We start from the raw sequence: 20,312 nt of genomic DNA on the forward strand, positions 1-20,312 counted from the left end.
TGAGAAATAAATGTTCAACGGGCTGATGAAACACAAGTTGGCAGGAACTCAAACTAGTGAGCATGGTGTTTGAGGCTTCCTGTCTGGACTCTGTGTACCCAACTTGCTTGATGTTTAATGAAAGATCACTGACTCGAAATGTTAACTGTTTGCCTCCACAAATGTTGCCTGACCCGCTGAGTTTTTTTCCAGCTTGATTTGCAGCATTTTGCTTTTGTGTTACTGCTTGTTTGTTTCTTGCTCTATTTGTGTGGTGGAGATGAGGTGTGGGTGCGAGTCCATGGCCCATAACCCTCTGCTACCCTGGTGACGGGTGTAGGATGTTTCCATGTGAAGGTTTACCTGCCATTTTCCCAGAAATGCTAACTTCCCCTGAACTATGCGCTGGACCAAGAACCATCCAGCACTGGATTATTCTTCCAGTTTCACTCTGAAAAGAGTTAAAGAAAAACAAATCACTTCTAACTTCGGAGTAACTATTTCAGTGCCCAGACTGATCCTCGATAAGTGTATATAGAGACTCACTCACCCCTTCTGAGGAAGTTACAGGGCCCATGTCTCCCTTCAATGTAGGGATCCCATTGTCGACTCAGCCCTCCTGTGGCATGAAGGAGGATTTTGGTAGCAGGGGTGGAAGCTTTCATAATCTGCTTCAGCTTGATGGCATTAATAGCGAAGAGCGACTCCAGCATTAATGGATGGTTGGGGGATTGTGAAAAACAGAACAGTAGATTGTGTCATGTTATTTACCCTGGGGTAACACGGACTGCAACTGGATGCAGTTGTACTGGAAAGTAGACACCAAACTTAGACGTTGGTTCAATACAATTTATTGAACTTCTGTAACAGTGCACACTGCTTGCTGTGGGTTGACACTCTACTAATCCAAGTGTGCTAACTATAACTAACTAGACCAGACTAGCTTTGAGCCACGTGTAGAAGGTGCTAACTGATATATACACCCTGACTGTCACTACAGTTGTCACCAATGGAAAGAAGCGGAGTGCTGATGCCTCGTGTGTTTTATAGTGGGAAACCCCCCCCACCTCTAGTGTTCTGTCTGGTGATTGGTTGTGTTCTGTCCTGTGTGTTGATTGGCTGTACTGGGTGTCTGTCGCTGCCTGTCTGTATCTCATTATGTGCATGAGTGCATATCATGATCGATTGGGCTCCATCTCTGCACATCAACCCCTGCCATTACGGATAGTGCTGCCTTGAGAGGAAACCTGGAGGAGTTGGCGCGAGAGGAGTTGGGAGGAGAGAGGTGATTGTGGAAAATGCAGACAGGCGTGTGGCACCATTTGGGGGTAATGCCATATCGTCTATGCCTTCAGGGAACGTTGATGGTGGAGATTGGCAGTATCAATTGTACCAAACATTGAAAAATGTCGATAACGGGTGCTGGAATCAACTGGACTATTAGTAGCAGGTGATCCTGTGGATTTGATTGGATTGGATTTGTTTATTGTCACTTGCACCGAGGTACAGTGAAAAGTATATTTCTGCAAGCAACTCAACGGATCATTCAGTACATGGGAAGAAAAGGAATTAAACAAAATTCAAGAAAATACATAATAGGGCAACACAAGATATACAATGTAACTACGTAAGCATTGGCATCGGATGAAGCATACAGGGTGTAGTGTTAATGAGGTCAGTCCATAAGAGGGTCATTTAGGAACCTGGTGACAGTGGGGAAGAAACTGTTTTTGAGTCTCTTCGTGCGTGTTCTCAGACTTCTGTATCTCCTGCCCGATGGAAGAAGTTGGAAAAGTGAATAAGCCAGGTGGGAGGGATCCTTGATTTATGCTGCCCGCTTTCCCCAGGCAGCGGGAGGTGTAGATGGAGTCCATGGATGGGAGGCAGGTTTGTGTGATGGACTGGGCGGTATTCACGGCTCTCTGAAGTTCCTTGCGGTCCTGGGCCGAGCAGTTGGCATACCAGGCTGTGATGCAGCCCGATAGGATGCTTTCTATCATGCATCTGTAAAAGTTGGTAAGGGTTAATGTGGACATGCTGAATTTCTTAGTTTCCTGAGGAAGTATAGGCGCTGTTGTGCTTTCTTGGTGATAGCGTCGACGTGAGTGGACCAGGACAGATTTTTGGTGATGTGCACCCCATGGAATTTGAAACTGCTAACCATCTCCACCTCAGCATCGTTGATGCTGACAGGGGTGTGTACAGTACTTTGCTTCCTGAAGTCGATGACCAGTTCTTTAGTTTTGCTGGCATTGAGGGGAGTGATTGTTGTCATTACACCACTCCACTAGGTTCTCTATCTCCCTCCTGTATTCTGACTCATCGTCGTTTGAGATCCGGCCCACTATGGTCGTATCGTCAGCAAACTTGTAGATGGAGTTGGAACCAAGTTTTGCCACGCAGTCGTGTGTGTACAGGGAGTAGAGTAGGGGGCTAAGTACGCAGCCTTGCGGGGCACCGGTATTGAGGACTGTTGTGGAGGAGGTGTTGGTGTGCATTCTTACTGATTGTGGTCTGTTGGTCAGAATATTGAGGATCAGGGCAGCACGGTGGCACAGTGGTTAGCATTGCTGCCTACGGCGCTGAGGACCCGGGTTCAAATCCTGGCTCTGGGTCACCGTCCGTGAGGAGTTTACACATTCCCCCCCGTGTCTACGTGGGTTTCACCCCCACAACCCAAAAGATGTGCAGGCTAGGTGGATTGGCCACGCTAAATTGCCCCTTAATTGGAAAAAATTGGGTATTCTAAATTTATAAAACAAAAGAAAATCGAGGATCCAGTTGCAGAGTGGAGAGCCAAGTCTAGGTTTTGGAGCTTTGATATGAGCTTGGCTGGGACTATGGTGTTGAAGGCGGAGCTGTAAATAAATAGGAGTCTAATGTAGGAGTCCTTGTTTTCGAGATGCTCTAGGGATGAGTGTAGGGCCAGGGAAATGGTGTCTGATGTGGACCGGTTGCAACGGTATGCAAACTGAAGTGGGTCAAGGCGTTCCGGGAGTATGGAGGTGATGCGCTTCATGATCAGCCTCTCGAAGCACTTCATTACAACTGACGTCAGGGCCACCGGGCGGTAGTCCTTGAGGCATGTTGCCTGGTTCTTCTTTGTTACCGGTATGATGGTGGTCTTCTTGAAGCAGGTGGGGACCTCAGAGTGGAGTAGGGATAGGTTAAAAATGTCTGTGAATACCTCTGCCAGCTGGTCTGCGCAGGCTCTGAGTGCACGGCCAGGGATCCCGTCCGGGCCCATTGCCTTCCGCGGATTCACTTTCAGGAAGGCCGATCTGACTTCGGAAGCTGTGATGGTAGCTGTGGATCAAGTGTCAGGTTTCACATTAACTGTGCTTTGTGGAAAGGTTATTCAAACACTTGTGCAGAAATGCACTCCCTACAATTACCCACCCTCCTATATTTAGATTAGATTTCTCATCTCCCTGATTGAAATGTAGAGATGCAACGATGATGGGATTACAGCTCTGAAGAGCAACTAGAAGTTATTGATGTTTTCAATAGAGCTAAGAAGGTCTTAAAAATTTTCAAAAAATGATGAATTGTTTCAGCTGGTTAGCAAGACACTAACAAATTGGCATTAAAAAGATTAAAGGAAAACATTTGGAATTCTCTTTGAAAGAGTCTGGTTGGAATATAGAGTTCTCACCAGCAACTATGTTTGTTGGAGCAATGACCTGTAAATTATTTTAAAAACGGAATTATATAGTCGCCTGAAAAATGGTGTGGGAAGTGAGTGGAAGATAGGGATTTGTCAAGGTCCCTCATTACCCTCTTTCCCAACCTCCACCCCCCTTAACCCTCCCTGCCGCTACCCCATTCTCCCCTGCTTTAACAACCTCCTGCCTCTCTGACCGAGCTTTGACAGCCACCTGTCGCAATGTTGTCATCTTTTGGCTCTTGTTGAGATATTTTACTGCATAAAAGGAATTATATAAATGCAAGTTTTCTCTCAGCTGGGAATTCGTAATAATCTTTATTAGTGTCACAAGTAGTCTTTTATTAACACTGCAATGAAGTTACTGTGAAAATCCCCTAGTCGCTGCACTCCGGCGCATTCAGAATGTCCAATTCACCCAACAAACACATCTTTCAGGACTTGTGGGGGGAAAACCGGAGCACCCAAAGGAAACCCGCACAGACACTGGGAGAACGTGCAGGCTTTACACACAGTGACCCAAGCCGGGAATCGAACCTGGGCCCCAGGAGCTGTGAAGCCACAGTGCTAACCAGTATGCTACCATGCTGAAGGCATTAGGAGTATGAAAAATGATATAATGGAGGCTACTATCCATCGCGCAACTTGGAATAAAAAAGCCATAGACTTTTTTTTTCTTTTTATAAATTTTTAGAGTACCCAATTAATTTTTTCCAATTGAGGGGCAATGGCCAATGTACCTAGCCTGCACATCTTTGGGTTGTGGGGGCAAAACCCACGCAAGCACAGGGAGAATATTTATCACGCTTTAAGTTTTTGTTTTTAATCAGTAAAACCTAGGAATGTTTCAACAGCATCTTCAATATTGTTTGTCGGCTTAACTCGTTAGTTAACTTGTTTCAGCCAGATGTCTGTGGGTTCAAGTCCCACTCCCACAACTCTGGGTGCTGTCTTTTGCAGGAAGCAGCAACTTGAACAACCTGCCCATCTGTTCCAAGGATTCCATGACACCGTTTGGGGAAATATGCAGGGAATTCCTCGTGCCCTGACTTGCGTTCCTACCTCGCCATAAATAAATATTTCATTTTTGTTTTTTTGATTGTGGCAGACCTGGTTGTGTGAAAATTCAATGGTTCTCTACATGACGAGGGGCTCCGTTTGGAGAGTAATCCATTAGCTGTGGAGTTCTTTGCGCTGTCCTGTGAAGGGTTATTTATTGCACAGTGTATCTTTGCCTGTTTTCTAATGCAAATGTCTTTTGCAGGTTCCAGTCGTGACGCCTGAAGTGAGCCTGTGGACATTACATCTGGTTTTCCATTTGCTGCCCAGATGGGAGAAGCTGCCGGAATGGGAGAAGCGTGACCCCCCCCCCCCCTCCCCGAGAGGATTTTGGAGCCAGAGATCTTCCTGTAGATGAGTGCTCATGGCCTCTGAAAATTCCAATGGCTCCCAGTATGCCCTCACTGCGCTGGGGGTTGGCATGCTTGCCCTGGGAATTATCATGATGGTTTGGAGCGTTGTGCCGGGATTCGGGAAGGGCAACACGACTCAAGGTGGGAACGGTAGCTCTCCGGCTACTGAAGAATCGAAGACAAAAGTCTCCCAGGTGTCCTACATACTGTGTGCTGGAGGAGTCGGCCTACTGCTAGTGTCAATCTGCCTGAGCCTCCGTGAAAAGCGGAGACGCAGAACGCAGGAGGAAGGGGAAAATGTTCAGTACGAGCCAACCATGTTGCCAGACAGGTCTGTTATGCACTTTTTTTCTTCTCCCCCCCCCCCCTTACTGATGTCCTGCTCTCCTGCCATGGCCTCCCTGTGCAGCACCTCCAGGAACCCCATCTTCTCTGTATGTCCTGACTGTTGTTGCACACATTCTGCATTCACTCGGAGGTCTTGCCTCACCTAACAGACTATTAGTTTAACCGTGGCCCAGTTAATTCTTCGATTGGGGCCTCAGCCTGCACTCCGCTGGGGTGGCACGGTGGTTAGCACTGCTGCCTCAGTCCTGGGTTCAATTCTGGCTTTGGGAAGGGCAGCACGGTGACGCAGTGGTTAGCACTGCTGCCTCACGGTGCCGAGGTCCCAGGTTCGATCCCGGCTCTGGGTCACTGTCTGTGTGTACTTTTGCTCATTCTGCGTGGGTTTCTCCTCCACAACCCAGAGATGTGCAAGATAGGTGGATTGGCCACGCTAAATTGCCCCTTAATTAGAAAGAAACGAATGGGTACTCTAAATTTATTATTTTTAAAAAAAATTCTGGCCTTGGGTTACTCTGTTTGGAGTTTGCACTTCCCCCATGGTCTGTGTAGGTTTCCTCTAGGTGCTCTTGTTTCCTCCCACAGTCCAAAGATGTACGGGTCAGGTGGCTTACAGGGGAGTGGACCTAGAAAGGGTGCTCTTTCAGAGGGTTGGTGCAGACTGAATGGGCCGAATGGCCTCCTGCACTGTAGGAATTCTATGGTCTGGTGTCCATATGGCAGTGACCGTTCAGGAGCGAGCAAGTGTCATCTTTTTCCCCTCCCTCTCATTCTTGGCCTGCTTCGGGGACATCGGCCCAGCTGTAGTTCCCCAAAACAATTCAGTTAATTCTATACAGACTATTGATACAGCATTACTATGGTTAATCAATGCTAAGGAGGATGTGAAGAAAAAGGTTGGCGGTACCGGTGGCCAGTTTCCTGAATCGTAAAGCCACTGCTGACATTCTTGTGAATCCATTTTCACCCTTTTCACTGACCCTGAAACTTCGTCATAGACACGCCAGGAACATCAGCACTTCCCATTCTTGGTCTGGCACGGTTCAGTTTCTCTGGGCTGGGGTAGGCAGGATGCTGGCCAGGTCACTAACTGCATTTATATAGTGCCCGTTGATGTAGAAAAATAGCCCATTTTGCAAGAGAGTCATTGTTTTTTTTAAATTCACCTTTTGAATATGAACATTGTTGGCTACGCTAGCATTTATTGCCAATCCCTAATTGCCCTTGAGAAGGCCGTGGAGAACCGCTTTGAAGCAGTGCAGTCCGTGTGACTTTGTTTCTTCCTGCAGTGGTTCGATACAACTGAGTGCCTTGCCAGGCCATTTTGGTTGACCACGTGGCTGCATGTTTGGGGTCATGTGTAGGTCAGACCAGGTAAGGATGGCAGAGTTCCTCCACCTGAAGGACATTACTGAACCAGATGGGTTTTGGACTGGTGTTTTATTCCAGATTTTAAAAATTTATAAATTTAGGCACCCAATTATTTTTTTCCAATCCACATCTTTGGGTTGTGGGGGTGAGACCCACACAGACACGGGGGAGAATGTGCGAACTCCACATGGACAGTGACCTGGGGCCGGGATCGAACCTGGGTCCTCAGCGCTGTGAGGCAGCAGTGCGCGTTGCCCCATTCCAGATTTATGAACTGGTACCAAAGAATTGACTGTAGAAAGGAGTGTGCCAGTCAGTCCCTTGGCATATCTGTACATGTGGCACTGACTGCTCCCTATAAGATGTTTTGTTTGTGTGGCTCGACCATAGGGGCTGGTTTAGCACACTGGGCTAAATCGCTGGCTTTTAAAGCAGACCCAGGCAGGCCAGCAGCACAGTTCAATTCCTGTACCAGCCTCCCCGAACAGGCGCCAGAATGTGGCAACTAGGGGCTTTTCACAGTAACTTCATTTGAAGCCTACTTGTGACAATAAGCAATTTTCATTTCATTTCATTTTAAAACTGCCACAGAATAGCAACTCCCAGATTAAATCCATGTTTTGTAGTTGGTGGACCCTATCTCCCTGTCCAAAAGGCCTCCACTCATGATTGCCCCCTGCTGGAAAATGTTTGCTTGTCAAAGGTGGGTGAGGAAAGCACCTGGCTTGGCCTAGAAGCTCCCTTTGGTCGAATTGCTGGTCATTAATAGTGTGTGTACCCAAGGATAAAGAAATGGAGGGGAGATGGGATGAGGGATCTTTCAGGGTAAAGGTGTTCTCATGGCCATATTAAATGAGGACGTGATGGGACACCTGTTACTCAGTAGGTTTAGCCCCACCCTGCATTTCCTCAGGCCCTCGCTGGACTACCGTCACAGCAGAGAGGCGTGTTCGTGTAAGCAAGATCTGATGCAATAAAGGCCTGTGTCGGCTGCGGCTGCACTTTGACCAATAAAAGGGTTTGCGTAGAATGTGGCTGATGTTTCTGATTACGGACTGCAACCTTCAACAGCTCTGCTGGACGAGGTTAAACCGGATTTAATTGGACAGAGACGAAGGGTGGGATTTCCTCAGTCTGTATGACTCCATTCCACTCCAGGTGCTGTCACTGAGTCATTGGGAATTGTATTCCTCTGCACTGATTGATTTGTATCACCACCTCCTTCATTAAACATTTCGCTTTTTGTGTCACGGCCTCACCCACAAGCACTAACTTCCTGACATTGGCTCCAAGCTCAGTAACACCAACTTGGGCCTCAGTAGGAATCATTGCGCCTTGAGATTCAATCCTTTACATTTAAGCAGCCCCCATACCGACCCCTGCCCCAGTACCCATTTCATGACCATATTCGCCGCCTAGTAATAGTTAATGTTCGGCAACGCCAGCAGCCCTCCTGACCCGCAGGTCGGGATGAAGATTTGGGAGTTTCTGAAACATGAATAGAAACCTTGGCAGCGCCGTCATTTTTACTGTCTGCACCCAACCCACCAGTGACCATGGCAGCACATACCACCTCTTAAAAGTCCCCCTTCATCTACTCCACCAACCGAGTCAAGTTCAACTTGTACAGCTGCGCCCAACTCTGCATCACCTGAATGCCCAAGTATGTAAAACTCACCCCCATTACCTTGAACAGCAGCTCTTCTCCTGCCCTCTAGTCTCAATCGGCTACACCTCTCTCTTTCCCATGTTCAACTTGTACCCAGAGAACCAGCCAAATTCCTCCAGAATACCCCCAATACCGCTCAATGGGTCCGAAATATATAACACAGGTCACCCGCTTACAGTGAGACCCCATGCTCGGCAAACCACCCCCCCCCCCCCCCGCACAATCCCTCTCCAATCCCCAACGCCCTAAACACCATTGCCACCGGCTCATCGCCGAGGCAAAGAGCAACGGGGAGAGCGGGGCAGCCCTGTCTCGTCACCTTTGCAGCCTAAAATATCCTCAACTCACTCGGTTCGTCTGCACACTTGTGACCGGAGCCTTGTACAGCAACCGGACACAGTCCACAAACCCCTGCCCGAACCCGATCTACCCCAGCACCTCCCACAGATATTCCCACTCCATCCAGTCAAACACTTTCTCTGCGTTCATCACCACCCTCCACCTGCTGCCTCTCTGAAGGCATCATAATTACACTGAGTAGGGCAGCACGGTGTGCAGTGGTAGCACTGCTGCCTCACGACGCCGAGGTCTCAGGTTCGATCCCGGCTCTGGGTCACTGTCCGTGTGGAGCTTTCACATTCTCCCCGTGTTTTGCGTGGGACTTGCCCCCACAACCCAAAAGTGATTGGCTACGCTAAATTGCCCCTTAATTGGGAAAAAGTGATTGGGCACTCTTAAATATAAAAACATAATAATTACACTAGCCTCCTCTCATTTGGCAACAACAGCCTACTTTCACAAAACCTGTTTGATCCTGGCTTATCAACATGACCCAGCCCTCGATTCACTAAGCCAACACCTGCCTGCACCAACTCCCCTTCTACTTTGGGAAACTCCAGCCTGTCCAGGAACCGTCGCACTCACGCACACTCACTCCACCAACCGGCCGGGGATCTGACTTGTGTAATCTCCTGAAACACGCTGTTCGCCCCCTCCGAGTCCAACACCACCCTACCCATCTCATCCTTTACTTTGCTAATCTCCGTCGCCACCTCTTGCTTCCTCAACTGGTGGTCCTACAGCAAATTTCTCACCGTATTCGTATACTGTCCCTCTGGCCCCCACTCTCCGGTCCACCGACACTCCAAATATTGGCAGCTCTGGACTCTGTTACCATTAAAGTCTTTGACATTATATCTGCAAATCCGTCCAACATGCCCAAAACTCGTTATGGACATGTTTCCGCACACCCACAACCTATCCTCCACCCCTGAAAATGAACCGACTGAACCGTGTGGAGTTTGCACATTCTCCCCGTATCCAAGTGGGTCTCTCCCTCACAACCTGGAGGGTAGGTGGATTGGCCACACTAAATTTCCCTCTTAATTGGGGGAGAAAAAAAAGAATTAGGTACTCTAAATTTACATTTTTAAAAAAAATTGGATGAGACTTAACAACAAGGATGCATTAACCCTCTGCAAAACCTCACTCCATACGCCAGCCCCCAGCTTGTCCCTCACTTTTATGTCTAACCTCCTCCACTGGGGCGTGCTCAGGGTCCCGGGTTCGATTCCCGCTTGGGGCACTGTCTGTTCAGAGTCTGCATGTTCTCCCGGTGTCTGTGTGGATTTCCTCCGGGCGCTCCGGTTTCTTCCCACAAGTCCTGAAAGACGTGCTGTTAGATGATTTGGACATTCTGAATTCTCCCTCTGTGTACCTGAACAGGCGACTAACAGGCATTGCAGTAAGCCTACTTGTGACAATAATAAAGACATGCTTTCCATTCTTAAATACTGCTGGCACTGGTTCCACACCCTCAACGCTGATATCATTACTGGGCTCGTGGAGAACCTGGCCGGCGAGAACGGAAGGGTCTCCGTCTGCCCCCACACCAACAGCTCCTCCACCGCCCACTTCCTAACCATTGCAATGTTTGCTGCCCAATAAGTTTTGCAAGTTTAGCAATGCTGGCCTGCGGAGCCTTACCTGCCCACACGAACCTCAAAAAACCTCTCCATTAACCCGTCCTAAAAAAGGACTGGGCACAAAGATCAGGAGGGTCTGAAACACAAACTTCGACAACACCATCACCTTATCGTCTGGACCTGACCAGCCAATGACAGTGGCAGCACATTCCACGTCTTAAGTCTGACCGACTTCATTTCCCTCGACCAACCACACCAAATTCAACTTAAGCAGAAGAGCTGAACTCGGCGCCACTTGTATCCCAAGGCATCAAACTCTTTCTTACCGAAGCAGCAGCTTGGCCCCCCCCCCCCCCCCCCGACGCTGACGTTAGTCACCGCGAAGAAGCCGATGAATGGTTGCCACCTCTGGGAGAACCCCAGATAGTGATCCTCGTATGGCGAACTTGATTTTTTTCCAAGCCGAAAGCTTGCCATGTCCGACAGCCATACTTCGTCTTTAGGGGCCTTTGAGTCCCTCAGGCCAACAGTATTTCGTCGTCGGGCTATCGGGGAAGCAAAGGTCACAACGTCGGCCTCTATCCCCTCCTGGACTCCCGGGTCTCCCGACACCCCAAAAAACGCCACCTCTGGAATCATCGCCACCCTTTTTTTCAGTCCCCAGGATATGACGTCTGCAAATCCCTGCCAGTATCCCCTGAGTTTTGGACACGCCCAGAACATCTGGACATGGTTCGCTGGTCCTCCCCCCCCCCCCCCATATCTAGCACACTTGTCCTCCAGCCCAAAGAATTTGCTCATCCGGGCCACTGTCATGTGGGCCCGGTGAACTACATTGAACTGAATCAGGCCGAGCCTGGCACATGTTGCGGTTGCATTTACCCTCCTCAGAGCGTCTGCCTATACGCCTCCCTCCAACTTCCCACCAAGCTCCTCCTCCCACTTGAGTTTCAGTTCCTCGGTCCCTGTGTCCTCCGCTCCCATAAGCTCCTTATCAATATCCAAGACTCTCCCCTCTCCTACCTCACCCCTGGAAACTACCCTTTCCGGGATCCCCCTTGGTGGAAGGCGTGGAAAGGACGGGATCTGTCTACGTACGAAATCCCGCACCTGCAAGTACCCCTTGCCAGCCGGAACTTCTCCAGCACCCTCATGTTCGCGAAGCTCCCTTCCAGGAACAAGTCGCCCATCCTTCCCACGCCTTCCCTCCGCCACGCTCTAAACCCGCCGTCCATCTTCCCCGGGACAAATCGGTGGTTGTCACATATTGGGGACCAGACCGACGCTCCCACTTCCCCCGATTCTGTGGCTGACATGGTGCAGTATGGAAACTGCTCTGGTTTCTCTCCTGTCTTTTTTTTCATGTTCGGGCTGTTGTCAGTGTCGTGCTGCCCATTTTGTTTATGCTGTGGGGGTTTCCCCACTTTCTGACTGCACCAGAGAAACACCTACTAAATTGTATGCAGTTGATGTGGGCCCTGCAGTGGAATAACCAGCCGGAGCGTGCCATCCAGGTTAGCCCACGCGGAGACACTGGAGGAATGTTGCGTTTGGGATTATTCCCCTTGGCACCTTCAGAAGCAAGCAGGAAGGAATTAAAAGGTTGTGTTGTAGTGGAACCGCAGCTGTGTTGGTCCATTTGTTAGTTGGTGCCCATATACGGGAAGGAGTTGTGTAGCCACAGCACAGGTGTACCAGCTCTCCGTGTTAGGAGTTGTACGGATGGAGACTCTGAGTCGGTTTATATCCTTTGTTCCCAGCAAGCCCCTCTTGCATAGGTTGAGTTTGGGGCCTAGGGAACTTAAGGCAGCGACTGATTGTGGAACAATTTAACATCAGCAGTTTCCAAGTTCTCCAGCACAACCCAGCAAATAAAGAACAAAATAACAGCAAAAGTAGACCTGGGCTACATTGGCAAACAGCCACTTCCTGTGGTTCGGGCACGCTTGATCCAGATGATCACTTGCTGTTTAATTCTCCTTTTTTTTTTGCAGGGGTGCCGAAAACAGCGAGCGGTTGGCTGTGCCGAGCTATGATGAAGTCATGCAAGGAGACTTGATCCAGCCAGCCGAAGGTCCCGAGCCCAATCTAGGGGACCAGAACATGGCCTCCCTTCCGTCCTACGAGTCGCTCGTGGAGGTTGACGTGGCGCCGTCGGCGAGCACGGGAGCCGCCGCGCAGTCGGGGAACGAGCCGCCCTCCCCCCGCCCAGGTCGGCGGTTCAGCTCGAAAAGCATTCGACGGATCTTGTCAGACAAGACGCACCTCAAGAATTTTAGACTGCGTCTAAGCAACCTGAACAGTACCGTCGTTAACCTGGAGCCGCTCACCCCTCCCCCACAGTACGAGGGTGGAGTGGAGAAAATCTTTGAAAACCAAAAGCCATCCTGAGTTGGTGTTCATGTCAAAACGGCCAATTGAGGAGCTTTAATTATTGACTGTGACTCTCTCTCCTCTCTCTCTCTCTCTCTCTCTCTCGAATCTGATGGATCAGATCTGATCCGTGTGCATGTTTTGCGATATGTGAACACTTGGCTCTGTGTATCGGATTCTGCAGCTCCTGGAATTACTTCTGCAGTGTGAAGGTTGCTGTGACCTCTCCACCTACGTGTGTTTCGTGCACTCCACTGGCATGATGCAGATTCCAAGAGTCTGAAACTAATGGGCCTAATGGATGGGTGATTTATTCTAATTATTGCCCTGTTTATGTTCCACTGTCTTCATGGACGGTGGTCCTGCCGTTAGTGGAGCGTTGGTGTGTAGAGGAGTAGAACAACCGGGCTGCTCTCTAAGGCATTCCACATTCAACCAGGGATTTTAAGGGTGATTTAGCTGCTGTACCAGATTCAAATCCAGTAGGAGGGTAATTTCTGTTTCAAAATTTCTACCTCTGTGAAATTAGCTATTTAAACATTATAAAGGGATATGTTTGGTCCAAAGCTGGTTAGGCTGATTACTTGTTTAAAAAACTGTTTCAGAAGGGGATTGGTACGTATAATAAATAAAAGTCCTAAACAATGGCAGCAATAATCTCTGTCCTGTCAGCCTGTATTGAATGAACCCATTCTGTACGTTGAGCACCCATCGCCTTCTTGATAACCATTTTGGAGAAAACTGGACCAACATTTACACAAGAGTGGGGCCACCAAACTACCTCATTGGGAATAACGAATAACCCGTGGGCGGGTGAGAGTCCTCATTCTAGTGAGAAATGGAAACGTGTCTTTGTCTCCATTCATTAGCTTAGTACCAAAAGCCAGATTGTTCAGAGCCCGAACTTTCAATTCATTTAACAAATGGATGTTTCACCCGGGGACATTGGCCCTGTCTACCATAACTAAGCCAAGTCTGCAGTGCCATATGACCAGAATTTGCAAAAGGGACCATCAAGTGATATTTTGGCACTGCTGGGAAATGGACAATGGCACCCTAACTGACCATCAGGCACCCTGTCTCATTTTTGTAACCATTGCCAACGGGAGGCAGAATGGGGAAGGTATATAACAGCAGTTTTACCACTGCCGAGTATTTTTTTTTTTTAAATTACAAGTAGAGTCTGTTAATCGCATGAATTTTTGCTGGGCATTCAATATGACATTTAAAAAAACAAAATGAAATCTGGATTTAGAAAGGTGGCAATCTGTAGGTTACATGCACAGTGCTAGCAGAGGACAGTTGTGTGTTGACTGCCCCTCACTTTATAAAGTAATTAGCACTAATTAGTTTGGGTGGTTCACTTTATTGTGTGTGGGGAAAGGATGAGGCAAATTTGGTTCCACTGTTTATTTTTATGAATATTTGTATTTCTGCTCTCTTGTGCCTCCTGAGAATGGGGGATGATGGAAGTGACTACACTGCCATTTCACCAGCAGTTATTTTGTGTGAACGGTCTCCGCTGCATTCTTGTAATTCCCCTTCTGTTGAATTCCAACAAAGCCAATCACCTCCCCATCACTGCAGCACACACCAATGTGGTCATTCACTTGTTGGGGCACAATAGGTGCGTGATGCTTACAGGGGCCTGGGAGTTCCCACTTCCATATTTAATATTGATGCACTTGGGAAAAGTCCCACCCGTTATCACGTCCCGTTCGACTATACTCTCCCTAAATGTTAAACTGCTCACCATCTTCTGCAGTACGTCTCTGGAAGGGCAGATGCGAGAATTGTGCGAGATTTTTTAAAAAGTGTGAAAGTTTCACAATTCCTGTGGTTACATTTTTACTGAAAGCTCATGTATTCCAGAATTCCACCTGTTCACTCCTATCGCACATGATAAAACCCACTGACGATTTTAAAAACTTGAGCCGTTAGAAGACATTTAATTCCCTCACCTTTTTTGATTCTGATTTTTCAATATTTGAGAAACATTTATTTCTAAACATTTTTAATTTGCTTTTTTGTGCTAAATCATGGACTGAACTGGACTAAAAGATTTCCTATTATTTATTTGCATTTTGTTAAACATTCCGCCTGGAAATTGGTGACCTACTTTAGGAATCTGTTGTTTTGGAAGTGATTTGGGAATCTGTAATTGTTGGGCTGAAGTTTTCTGACTGGTGTCTTTGTCGGACAGGCTGGCTCTCGTGCCTGGTGTCTCAGACTAGAAACAAGAAAGGCTCCTACTCGCCCAAGGTATAATAGTCTGGGAAATGGCACCCTCGCTGGCTGGGCTCTACCACTACAGCTCTCTTGAGGTCACTACATGATGTCTATTGCTACAAGACCGAGGGAGAGAAATTGTACTCTGTTTTGACAGAAATGTGATAGACACAAAACATTTCTCCTTCCTCAGAGCATCCTCCTCGACTCCTAATAAACTCTAAATATGGTTCATTGGTGCACTTTTCAGTTGGGTAAAACCAACGTCTGCTTTGGTGATTGGGAACACTGCCCCTGATGCCCTCTGGCCTCCCCGAGTTGTTGCACGTGTCGCCGGCGACGCAAATCTCGCCCAACTCTTTGTTCCAAAGAGGGTTCGGTTCTGTACCAAAAGGGTGTTAATTCTTTGCCCATCTGAATGGATGCCCCTTTGTTCCACACCAGTATGTTTTATGGTGTTCCACCTCTGTTTTCAATCCAACTCGATTGGACCTCCCAACACCTACAGGATTGAAAAACGGTCTCTGCTCAGTTGGTGCCAGTTTGAAGTGAGTATATGTTTTGTACCAAACACTTCACTTCAACCAAGCAGGGGTGAATGGGGTGCATGTTTCTTTAAATAATTGCACGTGAGGGGGGAGGGAAAAGGGCAGGGAGGAGAAATGTTCAGTGACTTTTTTTAGTTCTTGTTATATTTATTCATTTAATAAAAGTGTACAGAAAATTCATGTTTGTAGGTGTTCCATGATTCCAAACATTGACACCGACACATTATTCAGTGCATTGGGGCAAGTCTATGTTTTTTTTTCCTGTATTTCGAGTATCCAATTATTCTTTTTCCAATTAAGGGGCAATTTTGTGTGGCCAATCCACCTACTCTGCACATCTTTGGGTTGTGGGGGCGAAACCCACGCAAACACGGGGAGAATGTGCAAACTCCACACGGACAGAGCCGGGATAGAATCTGGGACCTCTGCGCCGTGAAATTGCACACTTTTTAGGTTGTGGGGGTGAGACCCATGCTGTCACTGGGAGATTGACCAGGATCAAACCTGGGACCTTGGCGCCATGAGGCTGCAGTGCTAACCACTGTGCCATCGTGCTGTCTGGTCGGTGTGTGTTCTCTAGGAAAGAAAGGGGCTCGGCATTTATTGCTAAGGTTTGAATAGTTGAAAGAACTGAAGCTATACAACTGGGACACTGGCATCTAATGGCAAAAATTAGCTACTGCAAATTATTTATTTTTTTTGCTTCCTCCTTTTATACAGTGATCGTGTAAAAAGCTGAAAGTATGCCACATATCAGCCAACAAGGGCAGACTAGAAGTACAACTAAGTATATTGGAGTCCGATATTAAAAATGTTACTTTGCTTTCTCTTATGCAATTGTCAAACTTTGAGTGTTTATTTCCGAATGCCAGCGCTTATAGTTTTCTGCATGTTACCTGCGTGCCTTAGCATATGCCCTACTCATGTTGTCATTAACTGGTCTACTCTTCCCATTGCCACTCTGCTCTGGGATCCTTATGTGTAAATTTGGAAGGAGGGGGAGAGAAAGAGAGGAGAAAAGACATTCCTGTCCATGTTTGACAAACTGCAAAGCATAATTTATGCCAAATTAATGCAGGTCTCCAATTTCCTCCCACTCTCTCAGCTTGGAAGGTGTTGGTTCCAGCAAGGATCTGATGCCCTAGGTACCAGTAGCTCAGAGACTTTGCCAAGTGCCTGCATTTGATTGTATGAGGCCAGATGGTGTGTTGGCAAATCAATGGTATGGGCATTATAACCAAACCTGATCCTTGTCCTCTGCAGAAACTCTTGTATCTTCCAGCAGGGGTATGAATATTGGCTGTTTTCCTCTGTACCACTCCAACACCATCCCCAGCCCCAAGACAATTAAGAGTCATTAACTAAGCAACAGAAACAACTTGATTGGTAAAAGCACCATCCAAACCTCCATGTTCACACTGTCATCCGCAGTAGCAGAATGCTACACCCCTCTTTGGTCAAGATCAGCACCCACATAGACACACACACACACACACACACACACACACACGTGCTCCCATGTGTATTATTACTGGAGAAGAATGTTCAACACCAGTCCCATAGCTTCCTGTCCTGACAAACATCATTCCCCCCCAAACCAGAACCTGAAGTCAACCTAACTACTGCCTGGGTTCAACCTTGTAAGGAAAGAGTGGTCTAGCCTTAACAGGTTCCAGACTGGTCACTGGTCTGACAAACCTCTGCAGGGACATTAATTAGTGTCAGCCCTCACATGTACCGGTGGGAGAAAGCATGCTCTGCACCACAGATGCAGCGGTGGTCTATCCACACTCTCATAGCAGACCAGAAGAAACTGCCTGGATTAGGGGCTTTGCATTCACTAAATAAATAAATAAACAACCAAGCACAAATGTGGCATCAAACCATCTGATTCCTGTCCTATTTTACATCAGTAATGTGTGCTTTATGGCCAGTGTTTCCAAAGGTATCAGTTCTCAGTATTTGTGATTTGAGGTGAAGATTATTTGCATTATACAAGTCTGAAGTATTGGATGTGCTAACTCTCTGAGCTGGCGTTCCGAAGTGTTGAATGTCGTCTGTCCAAATTGGAGAATTGGTGGGGGGGTGATCCCCACCCCACCCGAAAACCGGCACTGGCGAATTCGGCAGCCAGCGTTAGAGCAGCGGGGTGGGATTCACGCCGCCCCCGCTGATTCTCCGACCCGGCGGGGTGTTGGAGAATCCCGCCCATTGCCTCTGCACAGGCGCTGTTGGACCTGCTGAGATTGTTCAGCATTTTCTGTTTTTTGTTTCAGATTCCAAGTTGCTGGAACTCCATAACCTTGATGGAGATCTACTGGATTGCTCAAATCCCATCCATTCAGTGACATTGCAGGATTTGATAGAGTGGGGTATTTCCTCAATTCTTCTGTTTTCCTCCTGGTGGAACAGATGGTCAGCATAATGTTTAATGAGTCAGGGGAATCTCACTAATCTTACTGACGGTGGTGAGATTCAAACAGTGCGACAGCAATGAGGAGAGATAGGATAGGCTGGAGCTGTTTCCTTAGAGCAGGGAAGGTAAAGCGGGGAACTGATAGAGGTGTATAAGATTATGAGGGGTGTACAAAGGGTGGGTAGGAAGGCACTTTTTCCATTAATAGAGGGGTCAATAACCAGGAGGCATATATTTAAGATAAGAGGTAGAAAGCTAAAGAGGGGAAGTGAAGAGAAATGTTTTCACCCAGAGGGTGTTGGAACTTTGGAACTCACTGCCTGAAAGGGTGGTTGAGTCAGAAACTCTTAATAACATTTAAGAAATGTTTCGATATTCACTTGTGCAACCGTCACCACCAGAGCTGTGGACCAAGAGCTGGAAGATGGGATTAGTGCTGTCAGATCCTTGTTGACCGGTTTGGACACGTTGGGCTGAATGGCCTCCTTCTGTAATGTAAATGTCTATGAATCTATCCATATCCAATCCAGGTCCTACCTGGAAACACTTCTATTGGTTTTGTCCTGCCAGCTTGGAATGTTTGGATGATGTGAATCGTCGCTTGAACTCGTGTTTGGTTTTAAGTATGTTTCCAATAATTGCTGTTTCTACGTAAGTCATCTAGGCCGGATTCTACCATCTGATTCCCCTTGAGAGGGGAGATTGGCACATTGCAGACATAAGGGATTGGATTTTGTTTATTGTCATGTGTACCGAGGTACAGTGAAAAGTATTCATCTGCGAGCAGCTCAACAGATCATTAAGTACATGGAAAGAAATTAAAATAAAAGAAAATACATAATAGGGCAACACAAGGTAGAACGAGATTACAGCAGATATTCGCGTTCTCTGCAATTGCTGTGGGAAGGGGCGATTTGAGAACCATCCCTTAATTTCTTCCAATTGAACATGGGGAAGTCTGAAGTCATCATCTTTGAAATGCCCCCCCCCCCCCCCCCCCCGCCAGCCCCCAGCTCAGCACCAACATACAGTATACATCCATTCCTCTTTCCACCATATGTCATCCCCCCCTCTGAGCACAGTCTGGATAGGGGTGCATTTCCAATAGAACACACCTTGCCCTGGCACTGGGGCCCCAAACCAACAGTGGGAGTGGGTGGAGCAAAATGAATGAGTTTAAAAGACATTCTCTCCCGTATAATCTCGGAAACAAAAAATAATTTTCTCCTTCCAAACCTGACCATGAGATATCGACAAAAGAATCGAACCTGGGTCCACGGCGCTGTGAGACAGCAGTGCTAACCACTCTGCCACCAAGCCACCTGCGGTTTGACTCTTCCACAGGGGGAATCTTGACTTCTACCATTTCACGATCTGGTCCTATCCAACCAGGGAGGCTTGATGGGGGAACATTTGGCGGAAAATTGAAACTTGCTTCCAAACAGATATGAAACAAAATCTAAAGTTTGTTTTGTTGGGGAAAGACTGGAAAAAGTCACTGGCGTACGATTGGATCCCCATTCCAAGGGCAGGTGGGTTGGTAAAAAAATATGGAGGTAGCAGGCAACTGTGTGGACTGGACTGCAAAAGGGCTAAAGAAATGAGAATCTGTATCTCACCTCTGCTTGGGAACCGGGCTCTTCCACAGGTTTACATCTGCTCATTCTCAGCTGTAGCCCCAGAGTGCACAGATTTGTTTAATATTGTCCTATTGGGGAGAGAGTAAATTGGCGGCCACCTCATTGAGAAACTGGAGTGGGCCCTTCCAGCCCTTACCACCGATGGGATCTTCATTCTTAACCGATGGGATCTTCGTTCTTAATGACCGAATAGAGGTGTTCAGCAAAGCAATCCCCTCATCCACCTTTAGTCTCCCTGATGTTGAGCAAACCACATTGTGAGATGCAAGCACAATATACTGGGTACGGAGAAGCACAAGTAAATTCCTGTCTCTCCCAGAAGGTGTTTGGGACTCTGAAAAATGTAGATGGTAGGAGGTGCAAGCAGGTGGGAAAGGATCAGATCCTCAAAGTGATGCATCAGTGACCAGGGAGTCATGGTGGGAATGGTCACTTTGGAATGCTCAAAGGAAGGGGAGGGAAAGATTTGTTTGAATGTGAAATTGCGGAATCATAGAATTTACAGTTCAGAAGGAGGCCATTTGGCCCATCGAGTCTGCACTGGCTCTTGGGAGAGCACACTACTTAAGCTCATGTTTTTTTAAATTTGTTCATGGCATGTGGGCATCGCAGGCTGTGCCAGCATTTATTGCCCATCCCTAATTGCCCTTGAGGGGGCAGTTAAGAGTCAACCACATTGCTGCGGGTCAGGAGGCACATGTAGGCCAAACCAGGTAAGGACAGCAGACCTTAGCGAATCAG

The 20,312-nt window shown here is 47.7% G+C and overlaps 1 protein-coding gene across 1 annotated transcript in view; it reads left to right on the plus strand.

Annotated features, from left to right (window-relative positions):
• The window catches only part of tmem51a (transmembrane protein 51a), a 48,083-nt gene extending 32,390 nt beyond the window's left edge, over positions 1-15,693 (plus strand). The window contains exons 2-3 of the mRNA XM_038822095.1: positions 4,908-5,386; positions 12,360-15,693. Coding sequence (XP_038678023.1) covers positions 5,067-5,386; positions 12,360-12,756 — 717 coding nt within the window. The 5' untranslated portion in view covers positions 4,908-5,066 and the 3' untranslated portion in view covers positions 12,757-15,693. The remainder of the gene's footprint in view (positions 1-4,907; positions 5,387-12,359) is intronic.
• The last annotated feature ends 4,619 nt before the right edge of the window (positions 15,694-20,312 follow it).

The sequence above is a fragment of the Scyliorhinus canicula genome, chromosome 16 (assembly GCF_902713615.1).
Source record: "Scyliorhinus canicula chromosome 16, sScyCan1.1, whole genome shotgun sequence".
NCBI lineage: Eukaryota > Metazoa > Chordata > Chondrichthyes > Carcharhiniformes > Scyliorhinidae > Scyliorhinus > Scyliorhinus canicula.